The following is an 18,549-nucleotide window of genomic DNA, read 5'->3' as shown; positions in this document are numbered from 1 at the left end:
CAACTGCTCTTTAAATGTACAATAGCTTTTATTCACATCAGCAATACTGGTCAACAATCAATAATCCTTCAATCAATAAACATCTATTGTGCAACTACAACACAACCAGCTATAACACAAGCAACTACAGTAACAACCATAAAAGCAGCAAGTGTGTTGCACGTGTGAATTTGTGTGTGTGTGCGTGTGAGAGCGAGAGAGAGAGAGAGAGAGTGATTGAGGTTGAGAGGGAGAAAGCAAGATGGCGGGAATGGCTACGTCCCATAAGGTTCAAGACTGCAAGGCTTGACAAAGATATCACAAGTACAATGGAGGACATGTTTCCACGTCCCTGACAACAAAATGGTGGGTAGCAAAGCTGAGTTATACTACCGCTATCTGTGCCTTTAAGATTTATGTGTGCATGGTTGTGAAGACGTGTAGTCATTTACGCAGTGGTCTGCTGGGGCTGCAGAAGTTCTGAGAGTGACAGAAAGAGACTGAACAAACTGGTCAGGTGAGCTGGCTCTGTCCTGGTCTGCCCTCTGGACACCACTGAGGATGTAGGTGAGAGGAGGATGTTAGCCAAGCTGACATCGATCATGGACAACCCTTCCCACCCCCTGCATGACACTGTGGGGGCCCTTAGCAGCTCCTTTAGTAACAGACTGCTGCATCCAGTGTGCAAGAAGGAACGCTACCGCAGGAAGACACAATAACTGTCTTTTTATCACACAGAAATACGTTTTGTGAACTTGGGTTCATCAGCTGTGGTGTTTTAACTGATCAAGTGCAGCTTACTGGCTTTACTGCAGTGGTAGAAAAGCCCACCACAAAACAAAGCCCAACAGCACCCGACTCACAATCAATGTGATCAGATATTGTTTTTTGTCTTTAAACCGCTCGTTTTGTTCATTCTGACCTAATCAGCCGTAGTGTTAACTTGTCCCGTACAGCAGCATTTCCTTGAGCTCTCACAGGGCTGTTGTGTTGTTTTGTTGGTGGTTTGTCAGTGGTTAACAGCAGGCTGGTCTTCAGTGGAGTCAACTTAATTGAAAGAGAGCAGGGCATGGAAGTAATCCTTCTCTTTCTTCCTTCTGTAGGCAAAGTGAGATTGCTGGATACACAAACAGCTAGTCTTTTTGAGGATCCAAACGTGTTTGGTGAATACAAATGGTTTGTGACTTGTCCCGTGAGCTAAAGGACTGTTGCAGAGGCTGCTTGAAATACAAATGTCTCATTAGGAATGATGCACCTCCTGTAGCAACTTCATGTTACAGTGGAAAGGTGAGATACAGTGGGGAGCATGGATTCTTAAATTCCTGATGGCATCATGACAGTGCTGCAGGGATTCCCTGAGTCCGGGTGGGTCCCATCCACTGGGAAACCATTTGGATTCAAAGGGAGTCTTACACTCAGGTGAGATTTGTAAGGCCTAACAGAATTTTGGTGTTGCTTCTTTGTTCTTGTTGTTATTTGTTTAGGCTTTTAGTTTTACATGCAGGCCACTGTTTGTTCATCCTTGTGGTGAGGTCCTTACAACAGTAATTACCATTTTTTTCACTGGGAAAATCCGTTGAAGTCCAACATATTTTAATCTCTCTGGTCATAATGTCTGGTGAAAATAATTCCTGAGTTAAATGGGAAAACAGTCTGGCTCTACATGCTGTACATGCTGCTTCTCTGATGTGCACTCTCACTCCTCTCCCAGTTCAGTCAATTAAGGGTTTATTTTGATCAAACCAGAGCTGGTGGTCATTGTTGGAACAGTGGAAAGACAAACCAGGTTTTGGTGAGTTTTATTTTGTTTGTCGTATTTGAATGAAGTTTTATTATGATGAAATTACTGTCTTTGTAAGTCTGGTTGCTTTGGTGAAATTGATATAGAGGCTGCTGGTTAAATAAAAAGGATCTTATTCTTTTACAAAAAGGTCTCTCTCTGTAGGGATCCTTTCTGTGATGCTGTCAGACACTTAGAATAACAATCTGAGCCTGTCAGTGGCCCGCATTTAGCAGGCCTGAAATTAAGTCGGTTTTAGGACACTGCTGCTCTGGCCTTTAACAAAAATAATTTATTGGGGCATTGCAGCCAAAAATGATGGTGCGATAGCAAGAAGTGATGATTACATATTATGAAGACAATACAGTATCAAATCAACAATGAGGAGTCAGTGTATTGAAAAAGCAGTGAGTTTATTAAAAACTATGCCTTAATGTTTGGCTTCTCCCCAACAATCCTGTCTGATTTTTTTTATTAACTCATTAACTCTATATTCAAATAAATCTATTCCATAAAGGATGATCAAGATTATTCTGAACAAGTTTCAATACCCACGCAAAGATTAGCATTTGAGTTTGAGATCATAAGAGCAGTCACTAGACTGAATTAAAACACTTTTTTACATGTTAAACATGAAACACATGAGAAACTCGCCAAGGTGAGACTACTAGTCCCTTCTCATTACAAGATATACTGCAGACACACAGAAGCTGACAGAAAGAGGCAGAACCTTAAGACGACAGAAAGACATATTATACAGAGAAATGTCAGCTCTTCTTAGTGAATAAATGTTAATGTTACTCACAAAAGGAAGCGTTAAAAAAAAAGGTCTAAAAGAATGCTGTGCTTTCACATTTCATCAGGAGTCATTAATAACACCATCAAGCACTTCATATTTAGGAAAGCAGTTAGAAGACATGCACACAAAGGGCCACCATTTACTGCATACTGTTGTCAGAAACTGAGTACAGTTAGTTGATAATTAGCCTGATCAGCCACCGTTAGTTATCAATACAAACACACATTATTAGACTGTAAACCATTACTCAAACCAATGACTAACCGCAGCCAGTGAATGTCAACCATAGCATACTTCAGCAATTACTTCATGTTTCTGTGGTGGTGACAAAACACATTAACATATTAACAATTATTTACACTTCTGCAGAAACACATTACTCTAGAAATACTGTACAAGAGGCATCATATGTCAACAGTCTTATGTTGATTCAGCATCAATATAATAGCAGATAGTATTTGCTCGGAATTTCTCCCATTTGCCTGGGATGGTCGGTAGCCGTAACTTCCCATCTGATGAAGACCTTGGAGAGGATTATACTCAAACTCTGTCACCTAGTGAGCAGCGAGGTGGACCTCCTACAGTTCACATGTCAACCAAGCATTGGTGTGGAAGATGCAGTCATCAACCTGCTCCATCAATCTCTTTCCCACCTGGAGAGCACTGGGAGCTCAGTGAGGATCATGTTTTTTTACCTCTCCAGTGCTTTCAGCACAATCCAACCATCACTGTGGAGGGGAATGCTGGAGGGAGCAGGAGTAGACTGCCACCTGGCTGCATGGACCATTGACTACCTCACCAACAGGCCGCAGTATGTGAGGCTTCAAGGCTGTGTGTTGGATGTGGTAGTTTGCAGCATCGGGGCTCCACAGGGTACAGTGTTCTCTCCTTACCTCTCCACCCTCTACACATCGGGCTTCAGACACAGCACAGACAGCTGCCATTGGCCAATTGGAATACAAGGATTGCATCACTAACTTTGTTGACTGGTGTGGACTGAACTACCTGCACATCAGAACCAGCAAGACTAAGGAGAGGGTGATAGACTTCCACAGGAAAGCACCTCAGACTACACCAGTGAACATCCAAGGTTTGGACATTGAGATCGTGGAGGAGTACAAATACCTGGCTGTTCACCACACCAATAAACTGGACTGGACCACCAACACTGATGCCCTGTACAGGAAGCCAAAGTCTTCTCCATCTGCTGAGAAGACTGAGGTCCTTTGGAAAGTGCAGGTCACACAAAACATTTTATGACTCTGTGGTCACATCTGCAGTCTTTTACGCAGTGGTCTGCTGGGGCTGTGGAAGCTCTGAGAGGGACAGAAAGAGACTCAACAAACTGGTCAGGAGAGCTGGCTCTGTCCTGGACTGCCCTCTGGACACTATTGAGGACGTAGGTGAGAGGAGGATGTGAGCCAAGCTGACATCTATCATTGACCCCTCTCACCCCCTGCATGACACTGTGGGGGTCCTCAGCAGCTCCTTCAGCAGCAGACTACTGCATCCACTCTGTAGGAATGAACGTTGCTGCAGGTCCTTCATTCCAACAGCTGTCAGAGTGTTCAACACAACAGCATCAGTTAATGTAGCACTGGGTCCATATTGAGACTGTTAATGCACTAATGTGTGATTTATGTTTACTTCAGCCTGCAATCACATACACAAAGTATGTTGTGCAAATTTATTTTTTCATTCTCTTTAAGTACTCAACCTATGCATATATACTTTTTTCTACTGTGAAACATATATATTTATTACTGCTGTTATTCCTACTGCTATTGCCTGCTGCCTGTAACACTCAACTTTCCCCGGCTGGGGATTAAAAAGTCTTATAAGAGTCTTATCTTATCTTATCTTATCTTAGGGTATAGGTTGAGCAGGGCTCTAATTTATAAAAAGGTTCATTTATACTTGAACATTTGAGGATAATATCCGAGGCGTGCTTGCATTCATTCATATATATATAAAAAACCCTGCTTTAGCAGGTTGTAAAAATCACATTTGTAACTTGTGCACCTGTGTTCTGTAGATTTCAAATCAAATGAAATTGATGGCACCTCAAAAATGAACAGTTAGCTAGAAATAGCCCTGGACTAAAAGAGAAAAGCAAACTTTTTAGAATTGGTAAAGGAGATTGAAGCCAGAGGACACATATTATTCGGTGGGTAAAATAGACAAAGCTAAACACATAACTTTGTAGTGTGTCGCTACTGCATGGTCTGACCTTTAACTACAAAGGAAAAAAGAATAGCATCAATCGCAGCATTAAGGCAACGGGAGGCTGGCCCACACCTGAACTATCCTAAATGGGCCAACGCATTAGAATCATTGGAGAAAGCACATATTGTCTGCCACATTCATCCAAATTTCACCACTGGCCTGGACGGATACGTGCCCCAAACTGTGATTGTTTTCTTATGTCATACTTAAGATTAAAATTGATCATAAATATGTTTTATAAATGAGGCCCCTGGTCATTAAAACCAAATTACTTGGTGTTAGATTAGATAACTTATTGACTTGGTCTGACTGTATTGATTACATCGTCTCCAAGATGGAACAGGGCATTGTTATTTCAAGGAAATGTTCTGCATATGTCCTGTCTTCTGTTATGATTAATGTTTTTAGGTCACCTGTTCTGTCACACCTGTTATACTGCCTAGTCTTATGGTTAAGTGCTGCAGAAAGGTATTATATATTAACTTCAAATTGTAACAAACAGACCTGCCAGATTAGTTCTCCGCACTGTGTATGAGATACAAAAATTATCCTAGCTAACCGTGGAGGGTAAATAAAACCAAATCTTATGTTATTCATGGAAACTGTCATATGGAATAATATACCCTACTTTTGTGAAAGCTGGTATTTACTACTCCTTGTACAAATCCCTGTGGAAAAGCCACCCTTGGATTGGACAGAGACTTTTTGAATCTCCTTGCTACACTTTCAGTACAAAAGGCTGTCACAGAGCGGGCAAAATCTTCTTTTGTGTACAGATTACTTTCTTTATGGATTCTTTTGTTTACCTGTACGACTCAACTCCAGCTGCTGAATCTTCACCTGCTCTTCCCAGACATACTGAAATGCCCCCCAGCCTACTCCTGAAGTCTCCACACAGGCTCTGCGGCTTCTATTCTCCGGTCATTCAACTAGCATTTTCCTTTCCTGCTAACTGGGTGAATTATTTTTAGACTTGGCTTACATAACCAAACGTAATTCTAATGTATCAACACTTTTATCAGCTGCTCCATGATGGCCACTACTAATTTTATTTGATTCATTCACATGCTGCATACTAAACCTGCGAACTCCGAATTCACCTCCATTTACTTGTTCACTGTCTTATCATTGTATGTTTGGTTAGTGCGTATTGTGTCATTGTTAAGGCACTCTTGTTGTTTTCATGTTTTTATAGATAAAGTGGGGGCGTCTTGGTTATCTTACTCTTAGTCACTTTACGGATGTACCACTCCCTTGTTGTTCTTCTTTTCAATCTGAATTTAAGTGAATTCTGGTTAAGTTAATTTCTGTGTTGTAAATCGTCTGGCCTGATCATTAAGCAATTGTTGATATTAGGCTGACTATGAAATTTTATCATTGGACAAATAATTAAAACTGGCTGTGCCTAAATCTGATTAACAACATATTTCCCCAAACTAAGCGAAGGTGTCCGTACACCTTGTTCCACAGGCATTAAGTGTTTCACCAAATCATGTGACACTGTGTTGCCTCATTTGTTTCTGAGAAGCAAAACCAGACTGCCAACATGAGTTAGGAATCAATATAAAATATACCTGTGAAATAACACTTGCTGCATGACAATTTAAGAGCTGAAATGTTTATCCAGTGTTTTTCCTATGTAACACTGCTCTACCCTACAGGCCTCATGAAAAGTCCCCTAGACTTGTTTACTTACACTCAACAGTAATGCTACCTTTACTCTATAGTTGTGATGTGTACAGAGTGGTGACACTTATGATACACCTTTAAATCTCCCTGAAAAATTCCCCATAACAAAATGAGGAAGAGAGCCAGGTTGCTATTATCCTGTGTCATTACTTTTACACTACGGTGGCTGAAATAGTGCTGGTGCTAACCTTGCTAATAGGAATTTTTGCATGTTTTACACATAAATGTAGAGTTTCGCCTCCTCTTTTATTGAGGAACAGAGGCATCAGAATGGACTATATCTAGCAAAAGTACTGGACCTAAAATGCCACACTTAGGTAGAGAGAGCACAGGAGACAGGGCAAAAGTTAACAGTCTTTAATGAACACTGGGGTGGGTATATTTTGCCTGATAATTTGACTGAATTGCTATTCTGTTTCCCATCATTCAACAAGGCTGATATTGTGTTTGTAGTTTTTTCTTGGTTGCTCTAAATTATTATGAGAAGAACATCCTGCTGATGCAAGTCACCTTGTCACCATTTTTGTGGTGATTTTTCATGCATGTAGCTAGGTAGCCAACTAGCTATGTAGGAAAATGATGTCCACATTCTACAATTTTCTGACTTGTTGGGTATTTATGTAACCTTAAAAAAAGCCATCAATGAGCACAACACTAGACCTATATGAATCACTTAACCAATCAGAGACATGGGCCCTGATTAAAGGCCAATTATCCTTTGTCAGCTATTACAGAAACCTGGGGATCAGTTTTTTGATAACGTGAACTTTCAAAGCACAATGAGTCATACTGTATGATGAACAAACTGTACAGACAAAGAGCAGCAGCTGTCACATGCTGAATCTAACCAACAGGGACATCTATACAGTGTATGGGCTTTAATCAGCACACTTTCTTATGTGAGCTGCCTTTCTAGCTGTTTGAACTTGGAAGCCTTGAGTTTCTATCGCTAAGCATCTGTGAGAGGGAGTGTCCGCTTCTCTGTCATTCACTGCCGGATTTTAATTTCCAACTGTCTCAGTCTCTCTAATTTTTGCCTCTTCTCACCTGAGCCGTTCCACACAGCGCATACCAATGCACGCACACACACACACACACACACATACACACACACCACACACACACACACACACACACACACACACACAGTATATCAACAGCTAAGTGCACAATGACAGGCTGGTGTTTCTTAAAAGCATCACTCTGATTGGTTTGTGTTGCTCTGCATTGGATCCCCACTTCAAAAGCCTAGAGTCAGGGGGGTGGGGAGGTTGGCATGACAACAGCAACCAACCCACATATATTTGGCTTCAAGATAAAGGCAAGATCTTTCATCAAATATCATTGCACTAACAAGAACACGTGGATGTTTGAGTGGCCATACTGCGAGCAGTTAGGCATGTGTAAGAAGTGCTCATCAATCACAGACCTCTAGCCGACTCTGCCGCTCTGCCAGGCCAGCAGCATATCACAGTGAATGTGCTCTGATGGATCTGCCGCCTGCTGCTTGCATTGCTTGCTGTGATGCCCAAAAGGCCCCCACCCCCTAAAAAGACTGCATCATCAGGTGGTGAACAGAGCAGAAAATGTATCAAGCTTTTTCCCGAGATCTTGCGAGAAGATGATTAAATGTTTGTCCAGGCGCTGTGCTGCTCAAAGTTGAAGGCTGGTCCCAATGGTTCAGACTGGGATGGGATGGCAGCAGGAGCTGGGGCAGACAGAGCAGCTACAGTTTCTCATTTGAATGTGTTGGTGATTTCCCCGGAGTGCCAGGGTTAATCAATGAGTCAGCTGTGAGGAATGCTCCTCTGGATTACTTTACAAACCAATCTATTTGATTCAGAATTTAAGAGGGCAGCTTTCTCCAAGCTGCTTTGTACTGAGCCTGTTGACTCAGTGTCAATCCAGCACATACCTCAGATTCTCCTTTAACTCCATCGGAATGGATTTTACCTTCTCAGACATGACGCAGACTGTTTCAGGAGTGGTTGGCGAGGAAACAGCTTCTTGTCAGTTATTGGCTGTAGTGGGAAATGAATTCGAGCCTATTCTAAATGTTTATAGTCTTAAGTGAAACAGTTTCTGACCTTCGTCATGACCCCCTGACAGAGCTGTTCAAAACATCTCGAGCTTCAACGAGGCCATTAAATGTAGCAGCAGTCTCTTGCCATTTTTTAAAACTTTAAAATGGCTCACAAAGAAAATTCAAATGGTGTGGTACATTATTTGATTTGGAAATATTTCTTCATAACTGATTTTACACTCAACTCAGACTATTGAATATAAATACACATTATTAGTCATCATGATTTTGATTCTAAACGGAAAGTGGGCTTTTGATTTTGACCATTAAAATCAAAACAAAACAGAACATCAGCAGGATGTTTTGAATTGTTTTTCTTTTTGTGGTTGTGAACTGAATTAGAGTGAAATGTTTTGTGGTTGCAGAGATTACAAAACAGACATTTACCAGGTGGATTGCTTTTCTTGCGTCATGTAATTCACCTATTGTAAACAGAATTGTGTTGTGGTCTGTTTGTTTGTGAAGTGCTGGTTTTTGTCGACATATTTCATTGATGCTTGCTATTTGCTTTATTGTTTTGTGAGGTTCGACTGAGTTTCTTTTCTATGTTTGTTGTTTCTCGACATGACTGACTGGCACTCCTCTTCATTTATTTAAATGTGTCAAAACCTGCTACAGTAGACCTAGAACAATCTGAAAATGTAAATGATATCACAAAGTTAATATATAAAATGTGAATGCTTGTATATATGCATCTCCACAGCAGGAGCCCAAGTGCTTTCCTTTCTCTACCATTCATTTGTTGTGGTAAGATAAGAATAGAGTTACTGTTGATACTAACACTTCCTGCATGTGTTTCACAATAAATACAAAAAAAAACCTCTGTCATTTATTGTGAAACAATCAGAGAATCATGACAGTGAGCAACTTAAGCCAACAAGCTCATGAAAAATAAAGTCTTTCTTTAAATAAATAATTTAGACATTTTTCAGTCCTTGCTGTTGAACAGATGGTTTTAAACGTTGCCTAAAACTGTTCATGTTTATATCATATATCATCGGAAAACAGTAATCAACTTTTTACTGGTGTTTAAAAAGCAAACTCAGTCAGGGCTGTAAAGGCTAGTTAAGGAGATTTTAACCTGAAGAAAAAGATGTATCCACATATCTGAAATGGTCAGGAGCATTTTACACTCCCAGTAGTGTACATTCAGTGAAGATGAGCAGTGCAGCACAACTTTTAACATAACCCACTGTCACACCTCCCAACCCAGAGATTAATAACAGCACAGCAGGTGGAGAACCTGCCAAACTAATTTTACTGTCCTCCCACTCAGATATTGCACCAGTCAAATTACAGTCCAGACATCCTCATTCATGCTCCCTGGAGAACACTGATACTCTGTGGGGGGCACTGTCCCTGCAGAAAAGTACACTTGAATCTTCAGTTGTTGTTTTTGTTGTTTTTTTTTTTTTGTTTTGTTTTGGTTTTTTTTTGGTAACTACAATAATAGCGAATATATATATATAGGCAAAAATGTGTTCATCACACACTCAGTTCAAAAGATAAGAATATATCTGATAATATGAAAAAATGTTAAAAAGGTATAAGGTTGCTTTCTTAAAAAATAGTTGTGGAGACATTATCTACATCTTCATTAAGAAAGATCCAGTCATTTGCTAGATTATAAAGACTATAAAATCTACAACTTCAGTGGATTTACTTTTTGAACCTGGGTCAATTTGACATGAATTTTTATCTATGTGGTCTGAAACACCAAAGCCTTTCCAATTCCTTGCAGCTGATTCACACACCGACTGGCTACCTCTCCACAGCAGCAGCAGCTAAGGCTCATTGGTACTGCATTACTTAGCAGAATCCTCCATGTCAAACTGATGGAAAAAAGCAAACAGTCTCAGATAGAAATTGAAATGATTACAACTGGTGACCATAACATAAAAATATAGTTTGCATTATCTGGAAGACGCCTGTGTTCCTTTGCTGAGAAACATTTTACTGAATATCAGTAAAAGAAAACTTGCATGTATTGTACAGTTCAGTCTGTGTGTCACAATTTCACAAATGTGTCAGTGCATTTGCATCACATTTGACTTTTCAATATTCTGCATCATGATGTAACAAAATGTGAGTGGTATTTCTTGTGGTAATTGGGGAATATATATTATTCAAAAGTTTTCTATTTTCTACTTTGCTTTGAATGGTCTGTGTGGAGTAATATGACATGATGACAAAAAACGATGTTCCTTTCTTTCTGCCGAATGATTAATGGTCACCACTCCATCACCATTATCATTTAAATAGTTTATTGATTCTTCATTGACCACTGGCTGTAAATTGAAAGTGAGGAACACCATTTGTAACATGTGGATCAGGGTGATTGGGCTTAACTGGGGCATAAATGTTTTCCCCAGCATAACGCAGATAAATGCTGTCTCTGCCTCCCCAGACAAGCCTGTCGGGAATCAGGTTGAGGTGACCTTGGAATGTGCCTCACCTTGCCCCCCGGCTGCTGGCTCTGCTCCCCACTCTGTGTATGGTTACATGTAGCATGTGCACATACACTTACAATGCATATGCTTCCTTAAGTGGAGTGTGCATTGTATCTTCTCTCATCTTGAGTTGAGTTTTCCCCCACATTCATCTATTCCATGTCAGAACAGTACATACATAAACATACATAAATATTAAGCTACATATACATATAACAGATAGAACATCAGTTTGTTTTCCTAGTGTATAACCAAACCCCCAGATCCCCAACAGAGTCTATGGGTCCTTGAAAGGTTGAACGCATAAGCTATAAAAACACCCTTGCTCAGATCAGTGCACTCTGGGCTTTGTTGGTGACTAATGTTGCGGTAGACGTTAGTAAACTAATCATAGATATTGCAGTGTGCTGTTATTAATGAGTCAGTTCAATGTCTTAATTTGTGCTACTGTCATACTAAGTTTAAGGATTTATCAATATCTTCTAGTTACCATTTAGGAGGGCTTGCTGTAAAGTCAGAGTGAAATGACAATTAGAACATCTTTAGCTTCAGGAATGTGGGGTATTTCCGAGTGAAACTGCATACGTGGGCAGGGTTTAGTTACAAGAGGGATTTAAATCAAATCTGTGTGAATATGGTGAGATGTGGATTCGTGAAGTGATGTTGAGTTACAGGAGTGTTCACCTCCACCCATACCTCCCTCACCTGCTCTCTGAGATCAGCTGGAGGAGCATAAGGGGTGAATGAATATATTACACGTCAACCACATTCCTTGGAAATGTAAACAAAGGTTTTACCATCTGAAATCCAGATTTACACCTCACAAGGTATTGCTCTGCTAGCTTCCCAGCTAAAGGTTGAGTGTGGTTTTATATGTTGGGTGGGTTTAGCTTGATGAATTCAGTGTATCCTTTTGTCTTTTTTTAAATCTTAGTTTCATGTTTAAGTATCTAAAAAAATAAATGATGGTGACAAATGTTATGCATCCAGTGGTAATGTATTGTGTCATTTATTCATTGTAATGAACTGTATATTTTCATTGTATGATTTATCTTAAGTAAGTCGTTTGGCATCATTTCCATTCAAATTGGACACAGTGAGTTTGACAAACATGTATGTTCTTCATTTTGCCTGGATCCAGACCTCTTAATAATCACCCCCATCTCATTTGTTCAGTGATTCTAATAGTTATGGTATTGTGAATATTGACGGCTCTTTACCTAGTTGAAGAAACAATTAACCAATCAAATCTTTGTTGGGGGGATTAATCATCTTCCAACATAGTTTAATGTAAATAGTCACCAAAAGGCATGGTTGAGATGGATGGATGTTTAGGTTGTTGTAAATCTCCTTTGAGAAAGATCAACTCTTAAGTCTGCATATTTCTGTGATTGTTGTGAAAAGCAAAACGTTTGCTGCTCCTAGCAACCGCTACCACATCACTGACTGAAAGTGACATAGCTCACTACTGATTCGGGCAAAACAACATAACACCCCTCTTTAACAGGAATGGGTCACACGGACACAGTGTTAATCCATAAAGGTAGTCTGGCAGTTCATTCTGATTATCAGCCTTAACCCTTAATTGCATTAAAGAAGCTGTCAAACACACAGCATTGGGCTTTATGTTCCCAATTGTTTCATTTCTTATCCAGTCAAGTTATTGGTAGTGTTCTTCTTATTCTGTTCTAATACTGTACCTTTCTTTGGCTATATGTAACTGTAAATAATGTCATTTCTGTCAGTTAATTTAATAATATTTAAGTCCCTTCCTGGCATTAAGATGTCTTTTAAGTGTGAAAGCGGTGAAATTCCACAAAGGTCTTTGGTATTTATCCGGTATTGTGAAATGATGAACTGCATTACCTATGTAAGGATGTAAAGCACAGTGTGACTGTCCTGCTGTCTGTGTGTCCACAGTGTGATCCAGGGGAGGCCACCAAGCTGCTGTATGATCTTCTGTACACGGAGCCCATTAAAATCGTACTGATGCCAGGCTGCAGCTCTGTGTCCACGCTGGTGGCTGAGGCCGCTCGCATGTGGAACCTCATAGTGGTAAGAGCCCTTTCTCTTTGTGGATCTTCAGCACAGAGCTGTCACGCTTCACTTAACTTGTGTTTACTGCACTGTAACACAACAGTGAATCAAAATGTTGCCACTGCCTCAAAGGTCTTTCTAGGAAGAATCTGTGGTATTAGGAAAGTGATGTATTTACATTTATAGACAAAGAGAAAACAATAGAAGAAGAATTGGGTTTTCAGCATGAACAGTGATAGTCACCATGACACAACAAAGAAGAGCTCCTTATGTAGAAATACTGGTTCGCAGGAATAAGACTGAACACAGGAGTTGGGTTTCTATCTAAATGTATGGCAAATTTTAACAAAATTATGAGAGAAAATTGGCAAAAGAAAAAGTGAATGAGTGCTTGTTAGCATCCCATACCATTATCTGATACACACACACGGTGGGCAGTTTTTCCATTGGATGCAACAAGATGACGTAATTAAAAGAGCAACAGTTGAACCTCAAATGGTGAAAAACAGCGTAGAAAAGACGATATAAATATGTACTAATATGTACTAATACTTGTTTGTTTCATGTATTAATGTGAGGATGATTATATTAAAACTGTGTAGAGAGATGAAAGAATGAATTAATTTATTTGACAATTAAAAACACATAATGTAGTTATCACATTAAAAATCATAGAGGATGAAAATACAGTAAAGCCTGATGGCAATAAGCCATCCTCAGCATTTAACACACCACAAGATAAGATCAAAACAACAAACAAGACAGGCAAAGACAATAAAATCAACATAGAAATAGCAGGCAGCAAGGTAGAAATGTCATCAATGCTCATGATTTCTTGGTGAAAATTGAGGTCAAAAACACTACATGGTACGCTGTAACCATTTCTCTGGTGTGGCAGTGGCTCAGCAGGTGGAGAGGTTCGATCTTTGGCCTCTGCAATTAACATACTAAAGTATCCATGGACATGATACTAAACCCCAAATTACTCCCGATGCTGTGCCATCAGTGTGTGAGTGTGTGTGAACGGTTAATGCTCGTAATAAGCATTGTGCAAATGTGTGAGTGAATGGGTGAATGCAGACTTGTGTTGTAAAAAGGGCGCGTCTGTCAGACTAGAAAAGTGAGAGAGAGCAACATAACCATAATGACTTGACTTGTGCTCCAGCTAGCGTGCGAGGAGTTGTGCTGCCTGGAAAAGTAGCTGTTTTTTCAAGAAACCTGATAGAAATTAGTTTAAAAGGCAACCTCGATATTTTGCACTGCCTTCAGTAGTTATATGGAACTCTTGTATTTTGATTTGGTGACCTTGCTAATTTATTTATTCATCTAATATTTTTCTACTTGACTAGAGGTTTCTCACTGAGTGTTCTCAGAGACTATTTCATGTTTATGTTTTACAAAACACAATCATCAGCATATAAAAAAGATTGCATGATGCAGCTGCTTTTAAGCCATTTCTATATATTCAAATGAAAAGAGGACCCAGTATGCTACCCTGTAGCCTCCCACATGCCATAATTCTCTGAATGGATCTCATTAACAACCATTTCAGTATGATTTGATAGGTATGGCTGGACGTAATGAGGGTCTGCCCACTGAAACCCATAGCTTAATTTCATTTGAAAAATGCTGTGACTTTCTGTATCAAATACTTTCTGCAAAATTTAGCATGACCACACAAAACTTCTATTCATCTATTACTGTCAGAAACATATTCATTAATCTGTTCTTGAGGAGTTTTAATCTGCTGAAACTGCTTCTGCTTCTTCTCTTGGAGTGGAAACAGCTGATCATTCAAGTGAGTTAAATATTCGTGACTTATTTGAAAAAGGTGTCCATCTCTCCCAAAAAAAGGAAAAACCACCTCAAGTCAGTAAAAGCTTTTTTATTTTTAATGTTTTGCTTTTCTAAATGTGATACTTAAGTGCTGATGGAATCATGGCTAGTGTTTATTTGATAAGTAATCTCTGGGTACTGCTGTGTGAAAACACTACAGAGAGCATTTACCACCAGAGGTGGAAACAAAATTCAAGAATATCACCACAAGAAGACACTCGTAACACCAAAGATATAGATCCAAAAATCTACACTTGAACATATTAAAGTGAGGAAGTGAGGGGTGTTACATTGAGATATGGAGTCAGATTAGGGAAGCAGACAGAGAATACTTGGTTGCAGTTGTAATACTGATTCATTTAATCATTCATGCATGACTGTAGGTTTCACTTCACTACTTTAGGGATTAAGGGGAACACTATATTATACCATAGCCCCCCTGCAAGAGAAAGCCCAGCAGCATTTTTCTTTTCACAATTTTGCAGTTCACTTGCATACCACAAAACATTACAACGTACAATATTCAGAAGTATTATTCAAAAACATGACTAAATTTGTCAATATACTGAATTGATATTAAAAAGGTACCTCGTGGAGTTTCTACAGAAGCATGGTAACATGTTAGCATTCAGTGTTTCTCACCAAAACACGTTATGCACTCCTGAGGTCCACACTATTTGTATGTCAGTGTTTCTCCCTCTAGACATGTGCCATGTCATATGTTGGATAATACGATATACATTTCACTGTGATAAAAATGTGTCATAATATTAACCATAATGTAATTTTAATGTATTTAATTTATATACACTCGCTACCTACAGTACTAACGGGCATGGCTGAAATCAAAAGTAGGGTGGTTCCAAAATAGACACCACTTGTATGGAGGTGGTTTGATAACATCAGGACCAGCTGAACCTGATTTCTGGGTCCCTGTTCCTGTCACTCACTATGATTTGTGTATGTGTCCTGTTGCATTTACACACCCTTCAATAAATAAATTGAATTGTGTAGCTAATTTTGATTGCTTTATATACACCATTAAGTAGCTTGCAAATTACCCCAATGGGGAGGGATAAAGTTTTATTTTTATCTATAATGATACATCATATTTCATTTGTTGATTATATTTTGAATTATTTGGAATCTGCAAAATAACTCTGGTAACTAAGCTTATCAAGTAAATGTCGTGGAGTCAAGAGTGACTGAACCTAAGATGCTACAAGGGCCCAAATCGAATTGTTTGCTGCCTAACAACTTGGGGGCACTGCTTTAGACATTGTTGAAAATTAAAAGCATCCCACAAATAAATCAATTCCACATCAGTGTGGCTGTCTGGAGGTCATCTGAGCTTAGAGCAAAGTAGAGCATTAATGTGAAGCTGCTCTTTGGGGAATGCCAGGACAGTGCAGTCTCACTAAAAAAAAGGGTGTCAGACATATTCCTTCAGTTTTCATACACACTGCTATTTTTATGCCTGAAAGACCTTTTCCTCCAGTTCCTAGAATGAGACTGTGACCGATATTTCTTTTTCATTGTCCACATCGTAATGTACTGCCTAAAACTACAGACAATCAATGAACATTTTGAATAATGGAGGAAATTTGGTTTGAAGAGAGAACATTGAACTAAACATTCAGATACTGTAAAGTGATTTTAGCTCCATCCTCATTTATTCTTCAAGGCTGTGTTCTAATTGACGCTCACGCCAGATTCTGACAGAGGAGGCAGGACTTTAGTGCGTAAAGTAATATTTTAACAAATGTTCAGCAAGCAAACTAACAGAGTTCCCAAGATGAACAGAGCTTAATGGTGCACAGTCCCAAAAAGCTCCTGATTCAAGTCTTCGGGGTTAGCAGAAAGAACAGGTCCAGATGAGGTCCAAGGTGGAGTATGACGAGGAGTCCAGACAGACAGGATCTAGATGAGGGTTCGAGTGGTAGGATTTCCACTCAAGTCTCACAGGGGGAGCAGACAGGCAGGGCACAAACATGAGAAGGTGACTGGAATCACCTGAGCACAAAGCACAAGGACAGGTCAGGGCACTGAGCACAGTAGATACAAGACAGACTGATGGACCAGGCACATGAAGGTCTTTGTCGTAACCACACGGGTAGGCAGAAGATTCAACGAACACTTTTACATTGTCTGATTGAATGATTGAGCACACCAGTGCCCAATCAGGAGAGGCTGGCCCGATCTGTCAGCACTGCCCTTGAGTGATGCTATTCACTAGACAGACAGGGGAGAGACAGACAAGAGACAAAAGGACGACTGCAGATCTCCACAGGCTGACTGCAGGCCCTCAGCCTTAAACTGAACAATGTCAATTTTAGCCTGTAACAGGATTTAAATGTCTTAAATAGTAGTGAAGTGACTTTCAGTTACAGATGTTGAAGCTTACATGTATTTAGATTACAGTGGGTGATATTTACTGGAGACTATATTCAATATGATCAGGCTAATTCAGGACTGGTTTAAAAAGTCACCTACACACATTTTAAAAACAAAACAGAGGTTGCAAAATGTTTCACTTGAAGAAAAGAGGAGGAAGGACAGACAAGATGAAATGTATTGTATAATGAGGAGAAATATGTGCACAACTTACAAAAATGTTATAGAATCAATCCAAAGTCAAATATCATCTCAGTAAGTGAATTGAATTGCATTATATATAAACAACCTTTTCTAATATAATTGTTTGCTCCTTGTCTTTGTTTAATAACCCCATTTGGTCCTCACGGATCAATTAAATTCTTACAGTTTCCGGTCTGAATTCACATAATATTGTCAACACTAAGTAGTAATAGTGGTCAATATGACCACCATAGATTGGTTTGTGGAAAACTCTGATGATTGCTAATTCATGTGTTGAAGTAGTGATCCCATTTGAAAAGGCTTCCGTGTTTTTCAGTGTCCAAAGTATATCAAGTAGCAGAAAAGAATACAAGGAAAAAGTGAACAAACAAAAAATCCATTCTCACATCCCTGTCCTCATAATATTGTGAGAACCCAGTATTTTTTTTTCTTTTTGTTGTTTTGTTTTTGTATGCTTTGTTTTGCATAGGCATATACTTTTTTCTTATTTCTTGCTGAGATAAAATTCATTCTAATTATTTTCATCATGCTTCCTCAATAAAAAGTTAATTCAATTTGCTCAACAGTAAGTGCATTTCTCAAAACAATTAAACTGCAAAACCTATTGGATAACCTGCAAAAGCACATCACTTTCTAAAAATGGATAGTCCATCCCTCAAAAGCAAGTATTTATGTCAATGAAACTGCCAGTGTTATCAAAATGAGAAGTCTTGACACCATCGTGTATGAACAAGGTAGTCAAATGGCTTTGTCATGTTTTCATTATGACAGTTTATTCTCTCTGTGTTTTCCAAAAAAGGTCAGAACTCGGTGACACTACCTGAAAATGCTCAAGACAGCACAATAAACTACTTGTACCACCATTGAAAACAACAGTCAAGTTACACATTGCTGTAGTTAGAGGAGTAAGTGAGTACAAGACACTGAATAAGTACGTTTCACATTTTTACTGTATATGTGCTTTGCAATTCTACAGCATTGTACGAAGGAAAATACACTGCAGTCACTTATTTAGAACAAACATAAGAAACACTCTTTTGGTAGAGCTGTACAAATGTGCACAAAAAATAGT

At 39.3% G+C, this 18,549-nt stretch overlaps 1 protein-coding gene across 1 annotated transcript in view; it reads left to right on the top strand.

Annotated features, from left to right (window-relative positions):
* gabbr1b (gamma-aminobutyric acid (GABA) B receptor, 1b) overlaps nt 1–18,549 on the top strand; it is an 80,407-nt gene that overhangs the window by 2,420 nt on the left and 59,438 nt on the right. The window contains exon 2 of the mRNA XM_041955275.1: nt 12,927–13,061. Coding sequence (XP_041811209.1) covers nt 12,927–13,061 — 135 coding nt within the window. The remainder of the gene's footprint in view (nt 1–12,926; nt 13,062–18,549) is intronic.

Source organism: Chelmon rostratus, chromosome 16 (genome assembly GCF_017976325.1).
Source record: "Chelmon rostratus isolate fCheRos1 chromosome 16, fCheRos1.pri, whole genome shotgun sequence".
NCBI lineage: Eukaryota > Metazoa > Chordata > Actinopteri > Chaetodontiformes > Chaetodontidae > Chelmon > Chelmon rostratus.
This window is presented reverse-complemented; position numbering and strand designations above follow the sequence as displayed.